Source organism: Rhinoraja longicauda, chromosome 34 (genome assembly GCF_053455715.1).
Source record: "Rhinoraja longicauda isolate Sanriku21f chromosome 34, sRhiLon1.1, whole genome shotgun sequence".
In the NCBI taxonomy this organism is placed as follows: Eukaryota; Metazoa; Chordata; class Chondrichthyes; order Rajiformes; family Arhynchobatidae; genus Rhinoraja; species Rhinoraja longicauda.
In genome coordinates, this window is record NC_135986.1 from 18,904,293 (window position 1) to 18,931,174 (window position 26,882).

General features: G+C 52.5%; 1 protein-coding gene across 1 annotated transcript in view; it reads left to right on the plus strand.

Annotated features, from left to right (window-relative positions):
- The window catches only part of LOC144609619 (neurexin-2-like), a 309,609-nt gene that overhangs the window by 260,839 nt on the left and 21,888 nt on the right, over positions 1-26,882 (plus strand). Inside the window, exons 7-10 of the mRNA XM_078428117.1 lie at positions 4,350-4,373; positions 21,776-21,937; positions 24,435-24,873; positions 25,653-26,036. Of these exons, the coding sequence (XP_078284243.1) occupies positions 4,350-4,373; positions 21,776-21,937; positions 24,435-24,873; positions 25,653-26,036 (1,009 nt within the window). The remainder of the gene's footprint in view (positions 1-4,349; positions 4,374-21,775; positions 21,938-24,434; positions 24,874-25,652; positions 26,037-26,882) is intronic.

Consider the following 26,882-nt stretch of genomic DNA (forward strand, 5'->3'; position numbering starts at 1 on the left):
GTGGGCCAGTGACCAGTGACCGTCAGCAGTGGGGGTGGGTTGGGGCCGGCTGTAAGGCCACGCACAGTTACATTCTCCAATAGACCTCGCCTCTGCGACACACAAGTGGGAATAGGAAAGCCCCCCCCCACACTGTCAGGGCAACTCTTACTGGGGGAAGAACCCTTGCAACAGGTCATGCTGCTGCCACCGTTAACTAACAGAGACTCTCCTTTGCGGTGCTGCACAGATGAAGCATTAACCACTTTCCCCCTGCAGGTCTGCGTGCTGCCACTGTGTGACTTTGGGCCGTGTGCCCCAGGTTACTGCGCTAATAACCTTCCTCCTCTGGGTCACTGCCGCTCGCATCTGACCAAAGAGCGCTGTGCACACACACACACACGTGACAATAAACCGCTCAACCATTGGTCCCAGTTGGGCGTTACTCCCCATCATTATCTCTCTGAGAGTGTCACCGAGCTTCACTCACCTGCAGCATCGGGCTGCCATCATCCACAAGCCTTCCCTCTGGCTGCCTGGGGCACCCATGGTACATTGGGCACCCGCTGTATATCGGGCACCCATGGTATATCGGGCACCCATGGTATATGGGGCACCCATGGTATATGGGGCACCCATGGTATATCGGGCACCCATGGTATATCGGGCACCCATGGTATATCGGGCACCCATGGTATATCGGGCACCCACGGTATATCGGGCACCCATGGTATAGAAACATAGAAACATAGAAAATAGGTGCAGGAGGAGGCCATTCGGCCCTTCGAGCCAGCACCGCCATTCAATATGATCATGGCTGATCATCCAGCTCAGTATCCTGTACCTGCCTTCTCTCCATACCCCCTGATCCCTTTAGCAAAAAGGGCCACATCTAACTCCCTCTTAAATATAGCCAATGAACTGGCCTCAACTACCTTCTGTGGCAGAGAATTCCACAGATTCACCGCTCTCTGTGTGAAGAAATGTTTTCTCATCTCGGTCCTAAAAGACTTCCCCCTTATCCTTAAGCTGTGACCCCTGGTTCTGGACTCCCCCAACATCGGGAACAATCTTCCCGCATCTAGCCTCTCCAACCCCTTAAGAATTTTATATGTTTCTATAAGATCCCCCCTCAGTCTTCTAAATTCCAGTGAGTACAAGCCCAGTCTATCCAGTCTTTCCTCATATGTAAGTCCCGCCATCCCAGGGATCAATCTGGTGAACCTTCTCTGTACTCCCTCTAAGGCAAGAACGTCTATCCTCAGGTTAGGAGACCAAAACTGCACACAGTACTCCAGGTGTGGTCTCAGTATATCGGGCACCCACTGTATATCGGGCACCCATGGTATATCGGGCACCCACACACCCTTCACATTAGTTGCAGCCCAACAGGCTAGAGTCCCGGCCTTCGCATCGTGACCACTCTTTCATTAGAGTCACACAGCACGGAAACAGGCCCCTCAGTCCTACTTGCCCCCGCCAACCAACATGCCCCCTCTACACTAGTCCCACCTGCCCGCGTTTGGCCCATATCCCACCAATCCTGTCCGATCCTGAGAAAACATTTCTTCACACAGAGAGTGGTGAGTCTGTGGAATTCTCTGCCACAGAAGGTAGTTGAGGCCAGTTCATTGGCTATATTTAAGAGGGAGTTAGATGTGGCCCTTTTTGCTAAAGGGATCAGGGGGTATGGAGAGAAGGCAGGTACAGGCTACTGAGCTGAATGATCAGCCATGATCATATTGAATGGCGGTGCAGGCTCGAAGGGCCGAATGGCCTACTCCTGCACCTATTTTCTATGTTTCTATGTTTCTATGATCCATGAATCTGTCCAAACGTTTCTTAATCGTCATGACAGTCCCTGCCTCAACTACCTCCTCCGGCAACTCACTCCATGCACCCACCACCCTCTGTGTAAAAAAGCTGTCTATCGGGTTCCTATTAGATCCCCCTGTGGCGGATCAGGCCACTCCTTGGGTCAGCCCCCTCGTTACGTGACGGACAGGCGAAAGGGGTTAAAAGCCAGACCAAGGGAAGGCGTATCTTATCCCCAGGAGAACTACGCTGTGGGCAGGAGCTCACAGCCTAATAAAAGAATCTAACTAAACACTGCCTGGCGTCTTGCCTTTCTCTGGCTTCCGCCAGGCCACTACACCCCCATTTAAATTATGTCCTCTCGTTCTCAATTCTGGGGAAAAGGTTCTGTGCATTTACCATATCTATTCCATGATCCTATACACCTCTATTAGATCACCCCTCATCCTCCTGCGCTCCAAAGACTAGAGTCCCAGGTTCTAAGGAATATAATCCTAGCCTGCCCAAGATAGACACAAAGTGCTGGAATAACTGAGTGGAACAGGCAGCATCTCTAGAGAGAAGGAATAGGTGACGTTTTGGGTCAAGACCCTTCTTCAGAAGGAAGACCTTCTCTCCAGGGATGCTGCCTGTCCCGCTGAGTTACTCTAGCATTTTGTCCCTATCGTCAGTTTTAACCAGCATCTGCAGTTCCTTCCTCCACACCTTGCCTGCCCAACCTCTCCCTGTAGCTCAGGCCCCTCGTGTCCTGGCAACATCTTGTGTGAAGGGCTACCTGTGGTCAGAGGCCGGCTGTTTGTGCTGAGTCGCTGGGGTTTGGGAATGAACCCGCTGAAGGAGGGCAGGTGGGTGCTCCACAGAAGGCCAGTGTCCCTCCGCTGCCTTCCCTGTGCAGGGCTATTGATGGGGCTCGGTCCTACAGAGTAGAGCCTGCGATGTTCACAGCTGTCCAAACATCTCAGGGCCCAGCCCCAGACGTCCCGGGCTGTGTGGGCGTCTGGGAGTAGAGACAATAGACAATAGACAATAGGTGCAGGAGGAGGCCATTCGGCCCTTCGAGCCCGTACGCACCGCCATTCAAAGTGTTCATGGCTGATCATTCTCAATCAGTACCCCGTTCCTGCCTTCTCCCCATACCCCCTGACTCCGCTATCCTTTAGAGCTCTATCCAGCTCTCTCTTGAATGCATTCAGAGAATTGGCCTCCACTGCCTTCTGAGGCAGAGAATTCCACAGATTCACAACTCTCTGACTGAAAAAGTTTTTCCTCATCTCAGTTCTAAATGGCCGACCCCTTATTCTTAAACTGTGTGGCCCCTGGTTCTGGACTCCCCCAACATTGGGAACATGTTTCCTGCCTCTAACGTGTCCAACCCCTTAATAATCTTATACGTTTCGATAAGATCCCCCCTCATCCTTCTAAATTTCAGTGTATACAAGCCTAGTCTTATACGTTTCGATAAGATTCCCTCTCATCCTTCTAAATTCCAGGAATCACCTCCTTAGTCATCTGAGATACAGCGTGGAGACAGGCCCTATGGCCCACCGAGTCTGTGCAGTCCAGCGATCATCCCACACACACTCGCACTATCCTACACACACTAGGGACAATTTTACAACTTATCTTTGGAGGGTGGGAGGAAACCGGAGCAACCGGAGAATACCCACGCTGGTCACCCAACGAACCCCTCTCCCTGCACATGTCGATCCTTCTCCTGGTGATCCTGCCCCCCTCCCTCCCTCCCTCCCTCCCTCCCTCCCGGGGCCCTGATTCCCGACCCACTGAGAACGGGATCTCCACTGATCTGTCCGGTATTTGTGGCGATCCTGCCCAGCTCTGCGTGACAAAGTCCGCACCTCGCCTTGTTTACGAGCTGCGAGATGGCAGACGGAGAAATGTGCGTGACAAGATGATCGAATCCAATGCCCGTTCCCCAGTCTAATATCGGTCAGCGGATGATATCGGTAAATCAGAATTGATGTTGCTTTTGCTATAACAATGTTACTCTCTCTGTCCCACTGCTTGTGGTGAAGACGCTGAATTGGGTTCTATCTTGATGCAAACAGCAGGGAGGAGGGCAAACTGTAAAGACAGTTACTCACAGTCACTCTGTCATTTGGGGTAAAGTAAGGAGCAGACAATCAAGGAAACGGAGTGGTGCCAAACCATTTCCAGTCCCTGCCAACTGGCCGCTGTAAAGCCAGTTGCAGGTGCAGCACTCTGACTGTTGGAAATTTCCCCGGTGTGGGTCGAATAAAGGAATATATTCATTATTACTATCCTCCCCACCCCACCAAGCTGCCCCTCAATCTCTCACAACGTTTTGTAAAAACATTAATTTGCCAATTGTGTGTGTATCTACTAACACGCTTTGAGAACTAACCCGGTGTCATTCACGGAATGTAGTCATTTTCTCTGTACTAACAGTTAACCTTGTTTTGAGCTGATATAATACTACTAACCTTTGCGATTGCCATCATTTCTATTGAGTTCACAGTCTCGTCATTCTGTTTCTTTCCTTAATCCTTCCCCCCGCCTTCCCTTTCTCCACAAAGCATTCAGGCATTGGACACGCAATGGTAAACAAACTGCACTACCTGGTAGATATCATTCTTACTGTCTTATCATTTAGGTTTGTGTGTTTCCACATTTTACTTTCAATAATTGACATCGATTAAAAAAAAAAAGAAAAACTCAGAATCAATATGGTTGGTAAAAACTTTTGGCTTCCTTCCAGAACCTTCTTCACTTGTCTCGCTGCATATTTTATCCTTTCATCTTCCTTTTGAGTTGGTCTCTCTCGCATACGCACGCAACCACACACTCAGGCACGCACGCACACACGCACGCCACACACATGCTTGCACACGTGGAGAGAACACCTTGAAACAAAATGGTGTGTGTTGGTGCCATGCTTTCCCAACATTGACCATCTTTGCGTGTATACCCACGTCACGAGGGGTTTGGGGAGGTTGCAGAAGGTGGCCTCCTGCTTCCATCCCCCTCCCCCTCCTCCCAAACCCCTGGAACCCGCTGCAGCTCATTCTGCATGGCATGCTGTGGAATGTAAAGCCTTGGCTGCTGTCTTGTGTCTCCACCTGTCCGCCATCATCTATCTCTCTCTCTCTCTCTCTATCTCTCGTTAACTTGAAGCCTCCTGTGCTCTTCATTCGTCCAAGAGTCACGTTTCCATTTTTGAAGGGGAGAGCCCGTACATTCGAACATTTAACCAAATGTGCCCTTCCTCCTCCTCCTCCTTCTCCTGCGCTCACGATGGGGCAGTGTGGCTGGGGAGGCATATCCCTGTCCTTACACCACCACCGACAAGGAGTTAGTGTCACCCGAACCGTGCACCCCAATCTGCTCATCACCCATCATGCAGATCACCTGGACCTCTGGGACCACCGAGCGGGCATCATTGGAGGCTGAAGATGTTCCTTGAGGCTCAGTCCAAGTCCTGAGTTGCCGCAAGGCCTGGGAGATTTCAAGCTGCAGAAGGACGTGTGAAGAGAAGCAGGCCGGCCAAACTCCACCCATCCAGTCCTCTTGCCAACTTCCTTGATTGGCGCGATGAGATGTGGGCACTGCTGTGTGCCCTGAATGTTGTTCTTGCCTCCCAACTCTTCGTCGCCTGTTAACAACTGGAGTTTAGAAGGATGAGGAGGGACCTCATTGAAACTTACCTAATGTAGAGTGGATGTGGAGAGGACGTTTCCACCAGTGGGAGAATCTAGGACCAGAGGGCACAGCCTCGGAATAAAAGGACGTGCGTATAGAAAGGAGATGAGGAGGAATTTCTTTAGTCAGAGAGAGGGTGGTGAATCTGTGGAATTCCTTGCCACAGACGACTGGAGGCCAAGTCAATGGATATCTTTACGGTGTAGATTGACAGATTCTTGATTGGTATGGGTGTCAGGGGTTATGGGGAGAAGGCAGGAGAATGGGGTTCAGAGAGAGAGATGGATTAGCCATGATTGAATGGCAGAGTAGACTTGATGGGCTGAATGGCCTTATTCTGCTCCTATAACTTGTGAATGTATGAATTGGAGGCACGAGAGACTCCTGCTGTCTACAGATGATATTTCAACAAGTTACTGAACTTTGTGTAGGTATACTGAAGAAGGGTCTCGACCCGAAACGTCACCCATTCCTTCTCTCCTGAGATGCTGCCTGACCTGCTGAGTTACTCCGGCATTTTGTGAATAAATACCTTCGATTTGTACCAGCATCTGCAGTTATTTTCTTATACTTTGTGTAGGAAGGAACTGCAGATGCTGGTTTAAACCGAAGGTAGACACAAGAAGCTGGAGTAGCTCAGCGGGACAGACAGCATCTCCGGAGAGAAACGGGTGACGTTTTGGGTGGAGTCTGAAGAAGTTTCTTGACCCGAAACGTCTCCTATTCCTTCTCTCCTGAGATGCTGCCTGACCTGCTGAGTTACTCCCAGCATTTTGTGTCTGCCTTCAGTAGCAGAACTTTCCCTGAGTTCTCAGTGTTAAATCAGCACCTTGTTTCCAGCAGCCAGAACTGTAGCAGCAGAGGAGGCAGATTGTGTCAGAGTGTCGAGGGAAGAGCGGCTGATGAAAAGGGTGGATCGCTAACTCTCTCTGTTGATCTGTTTCTGCTCGACTGACGTGAATTATTAAAGAGACAGATCGTCTTAACATTAAAAGCAATATTAATTAGCGATACTGAGTCACCCCCTAGGTTGAGGTGGGGGCTGGAAATGTGAATCATAGCAAAATGTTTGTTGTACAGCCACACAGTCATTGAACATAGGCACAAAAAGCTAGAGTAACTCAGCGGGACAGGCAGCGTCTCTGGAGAGAAGGAATGGGTGACGTCTCGGGTCGAGGCCCTTCTACTTGCTCGTCCCGAAACGTCACCCATTCCTCGTCTCCAGAGATGCTGCCTGTCCCACTGAGTTACTCCAGCTTTTTGTGTCTATCTTCGGCTTAAACCAGCATCTGCAGTTCCTTCCTGCACAACAAAGTGAACGCACTCACGAAAGAGAGGGCAGTACAGTCCAGGGGCGAGGCTGCAGCAACGTCCTGGTGACAACGCAGTGCCTGCAGGATAAACCATCTCCACATGGTACAAACCATGCAAGGCATCTGTGGCTCACAGCACTGCGGGGCCCAGCTGTGGTCGACAAGGCCGGGGTGGGGGGGGGGGGGGGCAGAGACAGGGAGGGGTGTAGGGACAACAGAGATTACAGAGACAGGGAGCAGTGTAGGGGCTGGTGGGGGTTACAGAGACGGGGAGGGGTGTAGGGGCTGGTGGGGGTTACAGAGACGGGGAGCAGTGTAGGGGCTGGTGGGGGTTATAGAGACAGAGATGGGGAGCAGTGTAGGGGCTGGTGGGGGTTACAGAGACGGGGAGCAGTGTAGGGGCTGGTGGGGGTTATAGAGACAGAGATGGGGAGCAGTGTAGGGGCTAGTGGGGGTTACAGAGACGGGGAGCAGTGTAGGGGCTGGTGGGGGTTATAGAGACAGAGATGGGGAGCAGTGTAGGGGCTGGTGGGGGTTACAGAGACGGGGAGGGGTGTAGGGGCTGGTGGGGGTTATAGAGACAGGGAGCAGTGTAGGGGCTGGTGGGGGTTATAGAGACAGGGAGGGGTGTAGGGGCTGGTGGGGGTTATAGAGACAGGGAGCAGTGTAGGGGCTGGTGGGGGTTACAGAGACGGGGAGCAGTGTAGGGGCTGGTGGGGGTTATAGAGATGGGGAGCAGTGTAGGGGCTGGTGGGGGTTATAGAGACAGGGAGGGGTGTAGGGGCTGGTGGGGGTTATAGAGACAGAGATGGGGAGCAGTGTAGGGACTGGTGGGGGTTACAGAGACGGGGAGCAGTGTCGGGGCTGGTAGGGGTTATAGAGATAGAGAGGGGTGTAGGGGCTGGAGGGGGTTATAGAGACAGGGAGGGGTGTAGGGGCAACAAAGAGATTACAGAGACAGGTGAGGGTGGAGGGGGCTACAGAGGCAGGGGGGTTTACCGATGATGGTGTTGTTGGGGATGAGGTAGGGGGACGGGGTGGGCTGTTGGGGGCAGGGTGTGGTGTTGGGGTGCAGGGGGACGGGGTGGGGTGTTGGGGGCAGGGTGTGGTGTTGGGGTGCTGGGGATGGGGGTGGGGTGTTAGAGATGAGGACGTGTTGGGGTGCTGGGGGTGGGGTGTTAGAGATGAGGACGTGTTGGGGTGCTGGGGGTGGGGTGTTAGAGATGAGGACGTGTTGGGGTGCTGGGGGTGGGGTGTTAGAGATGAGGACATGTTGGGGTGCTGGGGATGGGGGTGGGGTGTTGGGGGCAGGGTGTGGTGTTGGGGTGCTGGGGGTGGGGTGTTAGAGATGAGGACGTGTTGGGGTGCTGGGGGTGGGGTGTTAGAGATGAGGACGTGTTGGGGTGCTGGGGATGGGGGTGGTGTGTTGGAGATGGGGATGGTTCACCTCTAGAGGATGTCAGATGGGCTTCCCCTCGCTCAGGGCCAGGGTTGGCAGCGGTGGCTGTGTTGACAGGGGATGTGACAAGCCCTCTCCCAGAGCTGGGTTTGTTTTCATCAGCTTGTGATAAATTGGTGACCTTGCTGGCAGGCTTTGAGAGAGATGTGCTGTTTTGTCACTTGCAACACACTGACTTTAACATTGATATTGCTCCGTTGGAATCCCTCTGCGGCCTCTCCATCTCTGTCCCTGCAACTCACTCCGACCCACACTCATCCAGCTCGCCTCCGATCCTCAGTCATCCCTGCTCCCCCATTAGTCACAGCCTCAGAACACCCCAGGACATTTGTCAAGCCAAACCCTTGCCAATCATCCCCTTGTCTTCATAAGATCATAAGTGATAGGAGCAGAATTAGGCCATTCGGCCCCTCAAGTCCACTCCGCCATTCAATCATGGCTGATCTATCTCTCCCTCCTAACCCCATTCTCCTGCCTTCTCCCCATAAACTCTTTCACCCGCACAAATCAGGAACTTTCCAAGTACTCCGTTGTTACATCTTTAGTCACGGTCTTTATATATTTTAGTTTAGAGATACAGTTCGGAAACAGGCCCTTCGGCCCACCGAGTCCGTGCCGACCAGCGATCCCCCCCGCACACTAACACTATCCTACACACGCTAGGGACAATTTACAATTTTACCGAGCCAATTAACCTACAAACCCGCACGTCTTTGGAGAGTGGGAGGAAACCGGAGCACCCGGAGAAAACCCACACAGGTCACGGGGAGAACGTGCAAACTCCGTAAAGACAGCACCCTTAGTCGGGATCAAACCTGGGCCTTTGGCGCCGTGAGGCAGCAGCTCTACCCGCTGCACCACTGTGACGGTCTCTGGCATAACCCCACTGACGTGAGCCTAAGCATTGCATAGTAATTCCGTGTGGTCCCTCTCCCTCTTCTCAGTTATGGGGTTACATTAACTGGCCAGCTATCCCGAGGAACTGACCCAGTGTCTGAGTGATGTTGAAAATGACCTCCAGTCCATCCAGTCCTCCAGTACCATTTCATAGAAACATAGCCAATGGGTGCAGGAGTAGTCCATTCTGCCCTTTGAGCCAATATGATCATGGCTGATCATCCACAATCAGTACCCCGTTCCTGCCTTCTCCCCATATCCCTTGATTCTGTTAGCCCAAAGAGCAAATCTAACTCTCACTTGAAAACATCCAGTGAATTGGCCTCCACTGCCTTCTGTGGCAGAGAATTCCACAACTCTCTGGGTGAAAAAGGTTAATTGGCTTCGGTGTAAATGTAACCTGTCCCTAGTGTGTGTCGGGTAGTGTCAGTGTGCAGGGATCGCTGGTCGGCACTGACTCGGTGGGCCGAAGGGCCAGTTTCCACACTGCATCTCTAAACTAAACTAAAAAAGGGACTTGATAAAAATGCAAGACATTTACGTTGCCAGGGAAACTGGCGACAAGCTAAAAGCAGTCATCAATTACAAAGCTTTTTGCAACATCTGCAGGGAGTAAAATGTATGGAATTAATGTCGACAAAGCTCCGGAGAGATGCCACACACACCGACTCCAATCCTCAGTCCCTGGGAGAACGTGAGTCAAGGCCAGAATCCTCTCCTAGTCCCACCTCCCCACACTGAGTCATAAGATCAGAGGTGATAGGAGCAGAATTAGGCCATTCAGCCCACGAATTTTACTCCGCCATTCAATCTTGGCTCCCCATAACCCCTGACACCAGTACTAATCAAGAATCTTTATCTATCTCTGCCTTATAAATATCCACTGACGTGGCCTCCACAGCCTTCTGTTGCAATGAATTCCACAGATTCACCACCCTCTGACTAAAGAAATTCCTCCTCATCTCCTTCCTAAAAGAACGTCCTTTAATTTTGAGGCTGTGCCCTCTGGTCCTAGACTCTCCCACTGCAGCTACAGGAGCGCCTAAGATGGACCAACTCAAGCTAAATATTTGCTCAGCAAGGAGGTCGTCTGGAAGTAAGAAGGCGTGTGGTTGAAGGGGTTGTACGGTGAATCAATGGAGAGCGAGGTTAAGGAATAGTGATTGTTAGGGGTGGTGTTTCCACCACAAGGATCAATAAGCCAGAAGCAGACAGACCTCAACACGCATTCACTGGCTGGTCCTGTCTGATGTTCAAGTTTCTTTGATTACACATTTATCATGATCAGAGCCTGACATGTGAAATTGGTGCAGTTTGAAATTGGATTTACTGCAGAAAAAGACACATTTAGTCCAAAAAAAAATCCTTTAATTCACGCAAAGTACTTCCAAAAGCTTTGAACCCGCTGGTTACATTGAACGACAGCAGTAAGTTTCCTTGCAAATTCAGGAGATCATTAAATGGAAAAGCAACTTATCTTGGGCCTGTTTCTGCGCTGTTTCTCTAAACTAAGAAAAATATAAAGACTGTGACTAAGGATGTAACGACGTGGTACTTGGAAAGTTCTTGATTTGTACGGGTGATGGAGGTTATGGGGAGAAGGCAGGAGAATGGGGTTTAGAAAGGAACTGCAGATGCTGGTTTACACTGAATGCTGGAGTAAGCCAGCAGGTCAGGCAGCGTCTCTGGATAGAAGGAATGGGTGACGTTTCGGGTCGAGACCCTTCTTCAGACTGACAGTCATGGGAGAGGGAGATACAGAGATATGGAAGGTTAAGCTGTGAAAATGAGACATCAAAAGAGATGGGGTCGAGGAAAATGTAGAATAGATCATTGTTAGAATACAGAATACCGAACGAAATTACAGAGCAGTCACACACAAAAAAAACCCCACAAGACACATGACCCCAACACAAACGTCCATCACAGTGACTCCAAACATCCCCTTCACTGTGATGGAGGCAACAAAACTTCCACTCTCTTCCCCACGCGCCCACGGATGGACAGCTCGTCCCCGACCGACACGCACAGTCCCCGTTAATGGAGGGGGTGGTCAGACTGGTGGGAGAACAGGGATGGGGAAAGGGATCGAGAGAGAGGGGAAGCAAGGTTTACTTGAAGTTAGAGAAATCAACATTCATACTGCTGGGGTGTTAACTGCCCAAGTGAAATCTGTGTCTCCCTCCCCCCTGACATCAGCCTGAAGAGGGGTCTCGACCCGAAACGTCACCCATTCCTTCTCTCCAGAGATGCTGCCTGTCCCGCTGAGTTACTCCAGCATTTTGTGTCTATCTTCAGGACAAATTTGCTGCCATCTCAGGCCCTCAAGTACAGGGCCCCATGATTGTAAACTCACCAGTGTGAATCAGGGGCCGACTTTCAGCCACAGTAGTTTCATGAACCAGCGGCAAACATGGCAGAAACTCAAGAGTTTTGGGTTGGAAGTTGTTGTCCAGTCCAGACTAGTAAGCCGTAACCTCATGGAGTCATGATGCATAACCTAGCGATGAACTGCCTCCTCCAACAGCTGTAGTCATGTTCATAAGTGATAGGAGCAGAATTAGACCATTCAAGCCATCAAGTCTACTCCGCCATTCAATCACGACTGATCTATCTCTCCCTCCTAACCCCATTCTCCTGCCTTCTCCCCATAACCCCTGACACCCGCACTGATCAAGAACCTATCAGTCTCTGCCTTAAAAATATCCACTGACTTGTGGCCTCCACAGCCGTCTGTGGCAAAGAATTCCAGATTCACCACATTCTGCCGAAAGAAATTCCTTCTCATCTCCTTCCTAAAAGAACGTCCTTTAATTCTGAGGCTGTGCCCTCTGGTCCTAGACTCTCCCACTACTGGGAACATCCTCTCCACATCCACTCATATCCAGGCCGCTCACTATTCGGTGATGATACCTGCAGGTCCCCCTCATTCTTCTACCTCCAGCGAGTCCAGGCCCAGTGTCGGCAAGCGCTCATCATACGTGAACCCACTCATTCCTGCGATCATTCTTGGACCGGGACGCACCAGGGTGAAGGACACATTGCTACCGGTGTGCATTTTCACACTTCTGTACCCGGGTTGAGACCGGTCCTTGATTATGCTGCTGGCCTTGCCGAGGCAGCGTGAGGTGTAGATGGAGTCGATGGAAGGGAGGTTGGTTTGTCTGATGGTCTGGGCTGCTGGCCTTGCCGAGGCAGCGTGAGGTGTAGATGGAGTCGATGGAAGGGAGGTTGGTTTGTCTGATGGTCTAGGCTGCGTCCACAATTCCCTGCAATTGCTTGTGGTCATAGATGGAGCTGGTCGCAAACCATTCTGCAATTCTCTGAATGCATTCAAGAGAGAGCTGGATAGAGCTCTTAAGGATAGCGGAGTCAGGGGGTATGGGGAGAAGGCAGGAACGGGGTACTGATTGAGAATGATCAGCCATGATCACATTGAATGGTGGTGCTGGCTCGAAGGGCCGAATGGCCTCCTCCTGCACCTATTGTCTATTGTCTAAGGCGCATCTGTAGAAGTTGGTGAGAGTTGTTGGGGCCATGCCGAACATACTAAGGCATCTAAGGTGCTATCAGAGGCATTTATGGAAAGCAGTCCCACATGCACATTGACGCACAGTCAACAGGTCATGTTTGTCTTTCTGCTGAGTGGTTAGCACGCAACAAAAGCTGCTCACTGTACCTCGGTACACGTGACAGTAAACGAAACTGAACAGAAACTGAACAGTTCCAATTGGAGTAATTACAGATAGATTCAGTATTCAGGAATATATCCAGCTGGTCTTCATTGCCTCCCCTGGATCTCTGGGGCACGGTTTAATTTAACAGAAATACATTTGTTGTCACTCTGGGACCTGATGGGTGAAGGGTGGAAAACAGATCATGGTTGTCTCTTCAGTTTGAGCAGCTCATTGCTAAATAATAGCAGACTGTAAAAAAAACAGAGCCATTTTGCATAATTGTGGTTATTAGTTGTGGGCAATTCATGGGTGCCTGGGGAGCACATTCATCCAGCCTGTGATGTGCGCTCTCTGATCAAATCTGTCTGATAACTGGATTTGCTGGAGTCAGCCTTGTCTGTGATCGAGAACATCATTCAACAAACGGTCTCGTGGCTATCCACGGCCACCAGGATGGCGCCCAACCCAGGCGACTGTTTGCGTGCGAGCCGCAGAAATAGATCTACAACAGCATATTACAGTCACTCCGCACTCTTAAACCTACAGCAGCATTGCTTGCTTTAACTGTGATACCTGTACACTGTGAATGGCACGATTGTAATCATGTGTTCTCTTCCTGCTGACTGGACATCACCACAACAAAAGCTTTTCACTGTACAATCAGTCCAGTTTATTGTCACGTGTACCGAGGTACAATGAACAGCTTTTTGTTCTGTGCTAACCAGTCGGCAGAAAGACAACACATGGTGACAATCGAGCCGTTTACAGTTTGTAGGCACAAGATAAGGGAATAACGTTTAGTGCAAGATAAAGCCAGCAAAGTCCAGTCAAGGATAGTCCGAGGGACATCGGAGAGGTAGATAGTCACTGCTCTCTGGTTGTGGTAGGACGGTTCAGTTGCCTGATAACAGCCGGGAAGGAACTGTCCCCGAATCTGGAGGTGTGCATTTGCACACTTCTGTACCTCTTGCCCGATGGGAGAGGGGACAAGAAGTGAGACTGGTCCATGATTATGCTGCTGGCCTTGCCGAGGCAGTGTGAGGTGTAGATGGAGTCAGTGGAGGGGAGGTTGGTTTGTGTGATGGTCTGGGCTGCTGGCCTTGCCGAGGCAGCGTGAGGTGTAGATGGAGTCAGTGGAGGGGAGGTTGGTTTGTGTGATGGTCTGGGCTGCCTCCACTCCATTTTTGCTACGATAAACTGAATTAACCTGAACTGTCACGGCGAGTTTTCTGAAGCACGTTTCAGTCGCCCTGCCTGAGGGCATTTGCTTCTTGAGAGCCGTTTAACCCCAGGCTGGGTTGCTTGTTGAAGATTGTCACTGGATGTGGAATACCTGAGAGAAAGTGGTCCTCCAGGCAGACTGGTGGACATCTACAACACCCCCTCTGGCTGTCGCGCGGATGGGTCAGTGTGACCTACTGCCCAGGTGACCAAGAGGGGGACCAGAGATTGGACGGCCACCTTTCCACTGATCTCCTCGAACGCCGAGGTCAGGCAGCTTTGCCTTGTCCAGCCTGGATCCCGTCCAGCTTTACTTCACATCTCCACCGGATGGTCGGATACTGTTCCTGGCCGGAGTTTGGCCGCTGTCCTGCTAGGCGAGGTGGACCCGCTCTCTCCCTGACAGGGAGATACTTCACCCAGATAGACACAGAATGCTGGAGTAACTCAATGGGACGGGCAGCATCTCTGGGGAGAAGGAATGAATGACTGAAGAAGGGCCTCGACCCAAAACGTCACCCATTCCTTCTCTCCAGAGATGCTGCCTGTCCCGCTGAGTTACTCCAGCACTCTTGTGTCTATTTTCAGTATAAACCAGCATCTGCAGTTCTTTCGTACACGTGCCACCACCCAGGGTCAGTCCTGGCCTGCTAAGTGGCAAGGGATGTCTCGCTGTACCTGAGTGTGCGTGTACGCCACTCGTGTCCACTGCACCCACCACGTGCAGGCACAGGCACGCACCTATCCACCCCTCGGGCAGGCCTCCACCTGAAACACCTGCGCCCAGTCCCCACACCTACCTGTACAGAGAGCAGAGCATCGCTCACCTGTGCAGACAGGTGCGGTCAGAGTCTAACATCGCAAAGCACGATGTCAGAGGGAGTGGAGTGGGGCATCGATCCTCGGCTGGCTTCACTCCTCGCCCATCTCCTCTTTAAAAATGAACTCCGTGTCACTCTACAGTGTGTTTTGTGCTGATTTATTTTACCATTGCATGAGGCTGTGCATGTTGTTGCAAAGCGCTGGATGTGTGAGCATTGGCTGTGGAGGGCTTGTGAGGCCATTTCTTGCATGGGCTGTGATCACTAGCGGGTGATTTTGGAATGCCTTTCTCAACCAGTTGCCCCTACTACTAATACCATTAACAGAACTGTGGTAATGACAAAGGCCATTTTTGTGTCTGACAATTGCTTCTTTACTTTGTTCCCACTAATATTCTCCTGTAAGGATCAGAAATCAGAACCAGTGAATCAGACAGAGTCCTTGTGTGCTGTGTTCCTTCTTGGATTATTCCCCAGGCTGGCTAATTTCCCCTTTTGTTCAACGACAGACCCCGAATACAGTGAATCTAATCTAAAACATGACAAATTAATGCTGGAATCACTTTGTAAGATAGTCAGAAGGAAAGAGAAGCAAAGATTGGTGTATATTAGCCCAGCTGAAACATTAATGCTGTTTCTCTCCACAGATACTGCCTGACCAGCTGAGTGTTTCCAGCATTTTCTGTTTTATTTCAGATGTCCTGCCTTTGTTCTTGTGCATTATCCAGTAATGTTTCCTCAGAGTTGATCCCCAACAAACAAATGAGGTCCAGGACATTTAAAAAAACAGGCACGCTTCCTGAAATTTATGTTCATGAAAGCATTATTTTGTCTTTTAGGTGATGGGTTATCTTGCAAAGATGCACCGAATCAGATGTGATCAAGGGAAAGAAGTGACTAGAATTAGATGAACTCGACAAGAAATAGTTTTTCACACTTGACAAAGTCAGATAGTGTCAGAGATAATAAAGGCGACATTTACAGAGGTTGTCATTTACACAGGGTGGTGACACTAAGCTGGCTACTTCAAACCACTGGTCAATAGTTCTAGAAACCTAGAAAGCGGGCGTAGGAGTAGGCCATTCGGCCCTTCGAGCCTGTACGCACCGCCATTCAATACGATCATGGCTGATCATCCACAATCAGTACCCCGTTCCTGCTTTCTCCCCATGTCCCTTGATTCCGTTAGCCCTAAGAGCTAAATCTAACCCTCTCCAGAGAATTGGCCTCCACTGCCATCTGAGGCAGAGAATTCCACAGATTCACAACTCTCTGGGTGAAAAAGGTTTTATCTCATCTCAGTTTTAAATGGCCTCCCCATTATACTTAGACCGTGGCCCCTGTGACCTGCGTGGGTTTCTCCGGGTGCTCCGATTTCCTTCCACACTCCAAAGACGTACAGGTTTGTAGATTAATTGGCTTCGGTGAAATTGTCAATTGTCCCTAGTGTGTGTAGGATAGTGTTAGTGTGCGGGGATCGCTGGTCGTCGCGGGCTCGGTGGGCGAAGGGCCTGTTTCTGCGCTGTATCTCTGAACCCAACGCTGTTCCCAATGTTGGGGGAGTCCAGAACAATGGGCCACAGTTTAAGAATAAGGGGTAGGCCATTTAGAACGGAGATGAGGAAGAACTTTTTCAGTCAGAGAGTGGTGAAGGTGTGGAATTCTCTGCCTCAGAAGGCAGTGGAGGAGGCCAGTTCGTTGGATGCTTTCAAGAGAGAGCTGGATAGAGCTCTTAAGGTTGGCGGAGTGAGGGGGTATGGGGAGAAGGCAGGAACGGGGTACTGATTGAGAGTGATCAGCCATGATCGCATTGAATGGCGGTGCTGGCTCGAAGGGCCGAATGGCCTACTCCTGCACCTATTGTCTATTGTCTATAACTAACAGAAAGACGCTGCATTGTCATAAAAAGACGTGCGGGTTTGTAGGTTTACAGGCTCTCTGTAAATTGCCCTCTATTGTGTAGGGAGTGGATGAGAAAGAGGGAAAGCGTAGAACTAGTGTAAACGGGTGATTGCTGTTCGGCGTGGGCACGTTGAGCCCTGGGGCCTGTTTCCACACTGTATTTAAACTAAACTAAAATAAAACAGTGGATTCACTCAGGTCCTCCGGAGACAGGAGTTTTTGGTCCCTGCAGTAGGTCAGTGCTAGTCTTTGGTGGGTGATGTGAGGTAGGCTGTAGAAATGTAAATGTCCCTAAACATCAAGGGTAGCGCGGTGGTGCAGCGGGTAGGGCTGCTGCCTCACAGCGCCAGGGACCCGGGTTCCATCCTGACTACGGGCACTGTCTGTGCGGAGTTTGCACGTTCTCCCCGTGACCTGCGTGGGTTTTCACCGGGTGCTCCGGTTTCCTCCCACCCTCCAAAGCCACACAGGTTTGTAGGTTAATTGGCTTGGTTTAATTGTAAATTGTCCCTAGTGTGTGTAGGATAGTGTTAGTGCGCACGCATTGCTGGTTGGCACGGTCTCGGTGGGCCGATGGGATTGTCTCCTCGCTGTATCTCGAAACTAAACTAAACTAAAAACTAATAGATTAACCTACCAGATTGATCCCTGGGATGGCAGGACTTCCATATGAAGAAAGACTGGATAGACTCGGCTTGTACTCGCTGGAATTTAGAAGATTGAGGGGGGATCTTATAGAAACTTACAGAATTCTTAAGGGGTTGGACAGGCTAGATGCAGGAAGATTGTTCCCGATGTTGGGGAAGTCCAGAACAAGGGGTCACAGTTTAAGGATAAGGGGGAAGTCTTTTAGGACCGAGATGAGAACGTTTTTTTTCACACGGAGAGTGGTGAATCTGTGGAATTCTCTGCCACAGAAGGTAGTTGAGGCCAGTTCATTGGCTATATTTAAGAGGGAGTTAGATGTGGCCCTTGTGGCTAAAGGGATCAGGGGGTATGGAGAGAAGGCAGGTACGGGATACTGAGTTGGATGATCAGCCATGATCATATTGAATGGCGGTGCAGGCTCGAAGGGCCGAATGGCCTCCTCCTGCACCTATTTTCTATGTTTCTATGTTTAAAGGAAGTAAGAGGTTGTCTCCTGAACGCATGATGCAATGCCCCATGGACCAGGCTGGGATCTGGGATTCGTGTGGGAGGCTTGCTCAGCCATGCACTAGGGAAATGTTGCCACTACCTACACCCATATTAGAATGGGCAGCAGGGAGGTGCAAGGTGTGGACTGCTGGGTCAGTGGAGGACCCAGGACTCAGCAGCGAACACAAGACCAGTGGGAGAGTCCAGGACCAGAGGGCAAAGCCTCAGAATAATAGGACGTACCTTTCGAAAGGAGGAGGAATTTCTTTGGCCTGAGCGTGGTGAATCTGTAGGATTGATTGCCACAGAAGGCTGTGGAGGCCAAGTCGTTGGGTATTTTTAAGGCAGAGATAGATAGATTCTTGATTAGCACGGGTGTCAGGGGTTATGGGGAGAAGGCAGGAGAATGGGGTTAGGAGGGAGAGATAGACCAGCCATGATCGAATGGCGGAGTGGACTTGATGGGCCGAATGGCCTAATTCTGTTCCAAGAATTTATGAACAAAACCCAGAGCAGCAGAAAGCCATTCGGCCCTTCTAGCCTGCCCCATCATTGGATACAATCATGTCAGATCTATGCTGGCCTCAACTGTGCCAGTTCTCCATCGCTTTCATTAGTGATAGGAGCAGAATTAGGCAATTCGGCCCATCAAGTCTACTCCGCCATTCAATCATGGCTGATCTATCTCTCCCTCCGAACCCTATTCTCCTGCCTTCCCCCCAGAGCCCCTGGTTTGGGTCTCCTGCTCTGTCAGTGGGAGCGGTGAAGATAGACACGCACACGTGTGTGTTGGAAACCGGAGCAGGGTATTAGCATCTGCTGCCTGTGCCGGGCCCACCCAGTACGATGTCAGTCACACACAACACGATGCATCTTGAACTGGGCAGATTCAACAGAGAGGGGAGCCTGCCTATACCAACTGGGCAGGCACAAAATGCTGGAGTAACTCAGCGGGACAGGCAGCATCTCTGGAGAGAAGGAATGGGTCGAGACCCTTCTTCAGACCAAGGCATTTCACCTTGCCCACCAGGGCCCTGGCTTCCTAGCAGTCACCTCTCCAGGGAAGAGACAGGGGCGAACGTACATTCAGGGGTAGCAGGAGATGACACAGGGTTGGCAGCGTTAGGCTGGACAGTACAGAGACTTTGCCAGGAGATTATCCATGTGGAAACAACACTGGCCTTTACTGTGTGACACTGGTTCTGATTTCATCCCCTTGCACCCCTCTCGTAAACGGTGACTGGAATCCGAGCATTTCCCTTTCCGGCCCGATGCCAACAGATGAGATTCAAGATGGCGTGGGGTCTGATGGCTTGAAGTGGAAGGAAGGGGTAGTGAAGCTTTAGGCATGACAGGAGAGGGGCATTTACAACAAGGGCCCAGAGCAGATGGTTCACAAGTAGTTGTGTCCCAAGCCCAAAGACATACAGCAAGGTTTACTGGTGTTGTAGACTAGCCCGAGTGTAGATAAGGGCCGAAGGGATGAGAGGGACCCTGGTGGGTGTGTGGCAGAGGATACGTTCCTGGGGTGCAGGGAGATAAGGTGGAAGTGTTATCCTGCTGGGTTGTCTCTGATGAGATGTGCCATTGTGAATCTGGGTGGTGAATGGATGTGGAGAGGATGTTTCCACTGGTGGGAGAGTCTAGGACCAGAGGGCACAGCCTCAGAATTAAAGGACGTTCCTTTAGGAAGGAGATGAGGAGGAATTTTCTTTGGTCAGAAGGTGGTGAATCTGTGGATTTTTTTTGCCACAGATGGCTGTGGAGGCCACAAGTCAGTGGATATTTTTAAGGCAGAGATAGATAGATTCTTGATTAGTGCTGGGTGTCAGGGGTTATGGGGAGAAGGCAGGAGAATGGGGTTCAGAGGGAGAGATAGATCAGCCACGAGTGAATGGCGGAGTAGACTCGATGGGCTGAATGGCCTAATTCTGCTGCTATCACTAATGATTATAAGTTGCCAGTTTCACAGGGTCAGGAGAGAGAGAGATAGAGACAGAGAGACACAGAGGGAGAGAACAAGAGAGAGGCCATTGTTCGCCATGGTACTGATTGATGTTGGCAAGGGAACTGTAACTGCTGGTGTACTCGGTAGGTCAGGCAGCACCCGGGAAGATAGAAACACACAGCAGACGGGTGAATGAGCAGCTGAACTGTGAGACAGGGCGGCTACAGAGGAAAGGTGGGGGAGAGGGAGAGGGAGCAGGAGGAGAGGTGTGGGTTGGGGTGGGATGGGAGGCAGGAGATAATGAGCGAAGGTGCGTGGGGACGAAGAACAAATGTTGGTTGGAGGAGCGAGCGGAACAGGGAAGGTTGGAGGAACAGGGAAGGTTGGAGGAACAGGGGAGGTTGGAGGAACAGGGGAGGTTGGAGGAACAGGGGAGGTTGGAGGAACAGGGAAGGTTGGAGGAACAGGGATGGTTGGAGGAACAGGGAAGGTTGGAGGAACAGGGAAGGTTGGAGGAACAGGAAAGGTTGGTGTGGCGAGTGGAACAGGGATGGTTGGAGGAACAGGGATGGTTGGAGTGGCGAGTGGAACAGGGATGGTTGGAGGAACAGGGATGGTTGGAGGATCAGGGATGGTTGGAGGAACAGGGAAGGTTGGAGGATCAGGGATGGTTGGAGGAACAGGGAAGGTTGGAGGATCAGGGAAGGTTGGAGGAACAGGGAAGGTTGGAGGAACAGGGAAGGTTGGAGGATCAGGGAAGGTTGGAGGAACAGGGAAGGTTGGAGGAACAGGGAAGGTTGGAGGAACAGGGATGGTTGGAGGAACAGGGATGGTTGGAGGAACAGGGATGGTTGGAGGAACAGGGATGGTTGGAGTGGCGAGCGGAACAGGGAAGGTTTCCTGTGTTGGAGACAAGTGGCCACAGGTGTTAGAAACTGGAGCAAAAACAGAGTGCTGGAGAACTCAGCAGGTCAGGCAGCATCTGTGGAGGGACAGGGCTGGCCCACACAAGTTCTTTCCAAGACCCTGGTTGCCTCTGCTCCCACTGCTCTTCCAATGGGCCGGGATCTCCAGACCATCACCACTCTGTAATGCAGTTGACCTTCCATCCCTCCTTGTGACCTTTGGGAATGACCATTTGGACCTTCCCTCTTGGAGAGTGTACCGATGAGTGACACAAAATACTGGAGTAACTCAGCGGGACAGGCAGCATCTCCGGAGAGAAGGAATGGGTGACGTTTCAGGTTGAGACCCTTCCTCAGACTGATCAGATCTTGACCTGAAACGTCACCCATTCCTTCTCTCCAGAGATGCTGCCTGTCCCGCTGAGTTACTCCAGCACTCTTGTGTGTCGATCTTTGATTCAAACCAGCATCTGCAGTTCCTTCCTGCACAATGTACAGAGGAGAATGGGTTCTCTGTTTCTGTTTGTGTCTCACAGATGCTGCCTGGCCCGCTGAGTCCCTCCAGCGTTCCCGGTTTTTACCGCACATTTCCAGCACCTGTGGCGTCTTGCTTTAAGCGGGATGGGTTGGGATACCTGGACACCAAGGGTTAAATTACAAACAGCCACCCCACAAGTCGAGGACAAACTCCCGGGAATTTCTATGGTTCAGGAACGATGTGAGTGAAGATTCCAGGCGAGCTTAGAGTTTGGACAGGGAGACTGTTCCCGCTGGTCAGAGTTTCTGGGACAGTGGGCACCCTTCAAGCCATCAGACCCTGTGTTCCACTCTCCTCAGTTGCTGCAGAGTGTGCCTAATGAGACTCAACTAGGGTAAAAGCAGACATGAAAATGGACATCCCCCGCCCAGCCTGGGCATCCGTCACTCTCGTTAGTCCTGTTGGTAATAGAATCTATCCCACCTTTTGCTTCCTTCCCCTCACCCCCGCCTCTCCCTCCCCCACCGCCGAACGTTTCTGGGCAGGTGACGATTTCGGTGGACGGGATCCTGACCACCACAGGGTACACGCAGGAGGACTACACCATGCTGGGCTCCGACGACTTCTTCTACATCGGGGGCAGCCCGAGTACGGCCGACCTGCCTGGCTCTCCCGTCAGCAACAACTTCATGGGATGCCTGAAGGACGTGAGTATGGCTAATGATCCAACCTTGCTTTACTCTAGTTTAGAGATACAGCACGGAAACAGGCCCTTCCCCACCGAGCCCGCGCCGACCGGTGATCACCCCGTACACTAGTTTAGAGATACAGCGTGGAAACACAACCCCTTTCCCACCGAGCCCGCGCCGACCGGTGATCACCCCGTACACTAGTGTAGTTTACAGATACAGAGCGGAAACAGGCCCTTCCCCACCGAGCCCGCGCCGACCGGTGATCACCCCGTACACTAGTGTAGTTTAGGGACACAGTGTGGAAACAGGCCCTTCGGCCCACCGACCAGCGATTCCACGCAATTAATCTACAGTCCTGTACGTCTTTGGAGTGTAGGAGGAAACCGAAGATCTCGGAGAAAACCCACGCAGGTCACGGGGAGAACGTACAAACTCCGTACAGACGGCACCCGTACTTCAGGATGGAACCCGGGTCTCTGGCGCGGTGAGGTAGCAGCTCTACCCGCTGCGCCACTTGCCGCCCCATTGTATGGAGTTTGCACGTTCTCCCCGTGACCTGCGTGGGTTTTCTCCGGGTGATCCGTTTTCCTCCCGCACTCCAAAGATGCACAGGTTTGCAGCTTAATTGGCTGGGTATATTGTCCTCCGTGTGTGTGGGGCAGTTCTAGCAGGTCAGTGCAACTAGCGGGTCAAGAACCTATCAGACTCTGTCTTCAAATCTCCACTGACTTGGCCTCCGCGGCCTTCTGTGGCAATGAATTCCACAGATTCGCCACCCGCTGACTAAAGAAATTCCCCCTCATATTTCTAAAGGTACGTCTTTTAATTCTGAAGGCTGTGCCCTCTGGTCCTAGACTCTCCTACTAGTGGAAACATCCTCTCCACATCCACTCTATCCAAGCCGCTCACTATTCGGTAAATTTCAATGAGGTCCCCCCTCATCCTTCTAAACCCACCTTCCATTACATCCTCTCAGCCTCTAACAGTGTACCCTTTGCCTGACCTGGGGACAGCCTGGTAGACTCTTAATTAAGGGGGATTGTTTGTGCATTGATGGCAACTCAATTAGAATAAGGCAGCAACTCTACCACCTGCCCTGGAGAGTTTTCCCCCAGTGGATGGTGGGGTCTGGAACGCACAGCCTTTTACTACCTTGCGCATGGAGTAGATGGGTTGAAGGAATGGGTGATGTTTTGGGTCGAGACTCTTCTTCATTCTTTAAGTGTCAGAAAATAACTGCAGATGCTGGTACAAATCGAAGGTATTTATTTCACAAAAAACTCAGCAGGTCAGGCAGCAACTCAGGAGAGAAGGAATGGGTGACGTTTTGGGTCGACACCCATTCCTTCTGTCCTGAGATGCTGCCTGACCTTCATCATATCATCATATCATCATATCATATATATACAGCCGGAAACAGGCCTTTTCGGCCCACCAAGTCCGTGCCGCCCAGCGATCTCCGCACATTAACACTATCCTACACCCACTAGGGACAATTTTTACATTTACCCAGCCAATTAACCTACATACCCGCACGTCTTTGGAGTGTGGGAGGAAACCGAAGATCTCGGAGAAAACCCACGCAGGTCACGGGGAGAACGTACAAACTCCGTACAGACGGCGCCCGTAGTCAGGATCGAACCTGAGTCTCCGGCGCTGCATTCGCTGTAAAGCAGCAACTCTACAGCTGCGCCACCGTGCCGCCCTTCTGAGTTACTCCAGCATTTTGTGAAATAAAAACGTCTTCATTCTTTAGTCTGAAGAAGGGTCCCCCTCCGAAATGTCACCCATCCTTTTTCTCCAGAGATGCTGCCTGTCCCGCTGAGTTACTCCAGCACTCTGTGTTTATCTTCGGTGTAAACCAGCATCTGCAGTTGATTTATAACCATATAACCATATAACAACTACAGCACGGAAACAGGCCCGTTCGGCCCTACCAGTCCACGCCGACCACTCTCCCTGACCTAGTCTCATCTACCTGCACTCAGACCATAACCCTCCAATCCCCTCCTATCCATATACCTATCCAATTTACTCTTAAATAATAAAATCGAGCCAGCCTCCACCACTTCCACCGGAAGCCCATTCCTTACAGCCACCACCCTCTGAGTAAAGAAGTTACCCGTCATGTTACCCCTAAACTTTTGTCCCTCAATTCTGAAGCTATGTCCCCTTGTTGGAATCTTCCCCACTCTCAAAGGGAAAAGCCTACCCACGTCAACTCTGTCCGTCCCTCTCAAAATTTTAAAAACCTCTATCAAAAGTCCCCCCTCAACCTTCTACGCTCCAAAGAATAAAGACCCAACCTGTTCAACCTCTCTCTGTAGCCTAAGTGCTGAAACCCAGGCAACATTCTAGTAAATCTCCTCTGTACCCTCTCCATTTTGTTGACATCTTTCCTGCACATTCGCTGAGGATGAGTCTTGGTTAGGCGCTGGCTGCCCTTGGTTCATGGTTTCCCCTCAGGTCAGATGGAGATGGTGTTACTGAAACCCCTTTGTGTTTTGCTCAGGTTGTCTACAAGAACAATGACTTCAAACTGGAGCTGTCGCGACTGGCGAAGGAAGGGGACTCCAAGATGAAGGTGAATGGGGACCTGCTCTTCAAGTGTGAGGATGTGGCTGCCTTGGACCCCGTCACCTTCGAGGCCCCCGAAGCCTACATCTCCCTCCCCAAGTGGAACACCAAGAAGACGGGCTCCATCTCCTTCGACTTCTGCACCACCGAGCCCAGCGGCCTCTTGCTGTTCAGCCACGGCAAGCCACAGCACCCCAAGGAGAACCGCAGCGAGCGGCTGCAGAAGGTGGACTACTTTGCCATGGAGCTGCTGGACGGGTTCCTCTTCCTCCTGCTGGACATGGGCTCGGGGGCCATCAAGGTCCGCGCCACCAACAAGAAGGTCAACGACGGGGAGTGGTGTCACGTGGACTTCCAGCGAGATGGACGCTCAGGTGGGCCGGAGGTCCTCCTCTTCCAGGGAGGGGAGGGGAGGGAGGGAGGGGGGGTGGAGTGGTGGGGAGGGAGGGGGGGTGGAGTGGTGTGGGGGGGGGGCGTGGAGTAGTGGGGAGGGAGGGGGCGTGGAGTGGTAGGGAGGGGGGTGGGGTGGGGAGGGGGGGTGGAGTGGTAGGGTGGGGGGGTGGGGTGGGTGGGAGGGAGGGGGGGTGGGGTGGGTGGGAGGGAGGGGGGGTGGGGGTGGGTGGGTAGGGAGGGGGAGTGGAGTGGGGTGTGGGGTGAGGGGTGGGGGTGTGAGGTGTGGGGTGTGGGGTGTGGGGTGTGGGGTGAGGGGTGGGGGTGTGGGGTGTGGGGTGGGGGACGGGGGAGTGGGGTGTGGGGTGAGGGGGGTGTGGGATGGGGGGTGTGGGGTGGGGTGTGTGAGGAGTGTGACCGTGTGAGGTGTGGGGTGTGGGGTGTGGGGTGTGGGGTGTGGGGTGAGGGGTGGGGGTGTGGGGTGGGGGGTGGGGGGTGGGGGTGTGGGGTGGGGGTGTGGGGTGAGGGGTGGGGGTGTGGGGTGAGGGGTGGGGGTGGGGGGTGGGGGTGTGGGGTGGGGGTGTGGGGTGTGGGGTGGGGGGTGGGGGTGTGGGGTGTGGGGTGTGGGGTGAGGGGTGGGGGTGTGGGGTGGGGGGTGGGGGGAGTGGGGTGTGGGGTGAGGGGGGTGTGAGGTGGGGTGTGTGGGGTGGGGTGTGTGCGCGGTGCGCGGTGCGTGCTGTGACTGACCCATCCTTGCCGGCAGGTTCCATCTCGGTGAACAGCCGCCACCTGCCGTTCGTGGCTAACGGGGAGAGTGAGATCCTGGACCTGGACAGTGCCATGTACCTGGGTGGGCTGCCCGACAACAAGGTGGACCTGCTGCTGCCCCCCGAGCTGTGGACTGCCTTCCTCAACTACGGCTACGTGGGCTGCGTGCGCGACCTGTTCATCGACGGGCAGAGCCGTGACGTGCGGCACCTGGCCGAGCTGCAGAACACGGGCGGCGTCAGCGGCTTCTGCTCCCGCGAGACGCTGAAGCAGTGTGGCGCCAGGCCCTGCCGCAACGGAGGCAGCTGCCGCGAGGGCTGGAACCGCTACATCTGCGACTGCATCGGCACCGGCTTCTTCGGCAACAACTGCGACACAGGTGGGTGCAGGGCGGAGCATGCGACACGACGCGCACCAATGTAGCTCAGGGACCGGCCCCTCAGCCCATCCTGCCCCTGCCCACCCTGATCCCAGCCAAACGCACCAATGCAGCTCAGGGACCGGCCCCTCAGCCCAATCTGCTCCTGCCCACCCTGATCCCAGCCAAACGCACCAATGCAGCTCAGGGACCGGCCCCTCAGCCCATTCTGCCCACCCTGATCCCAGCCAAACGCACCAATGCAGCTCAGGGACTGGCCCATCCTGCCCCTTCCCACCCTGATCCCAGCCAAACGCACCAATGCAGCTCAGGGACCGGCCCCTCAGCCCATCCTGCCCCTGCCCACCCTGATCCCAGCCAAACGCACCAATGCAGCTCAGGGACAGGCCCCTCAGCCCATCCTGCCCCTGCCCACTCTGACCCCAGCCAAACGCACCAATGCAGCTCAGGGACAGGCCCCTCAGCCCATCCTGCCCCTGCCCACTCTGACCCCAGCCAAACGCACCAATGCAGCTCAGGGACAGGCCGCTCAGCCCATCCTGCCCCTGCCCACTCTGACCCCAGCCAAACGCACCAATGCAGCTCAGGGACAGGCCGCTCAGCCCATCCTCTGGTCCTCGATTCCCGTGCTCTGGGCAAGAGACTGTGCGTTTACCCGATCCCCTAGGGAGCCCGTGGACATGAACGGAGGAACTAGGAAAATTGACGGGAGAGCCGGTGGATGTGGTGTACCTTGACTTTCAGAAAGCCTTCGACAAGGTCCCACATAGGAGGTTGGTGGGCAAAATTAGAGCACATGGTATTGGAGGTAGGGTACTGACATGGATAGAAAATTGGTTGACAGAC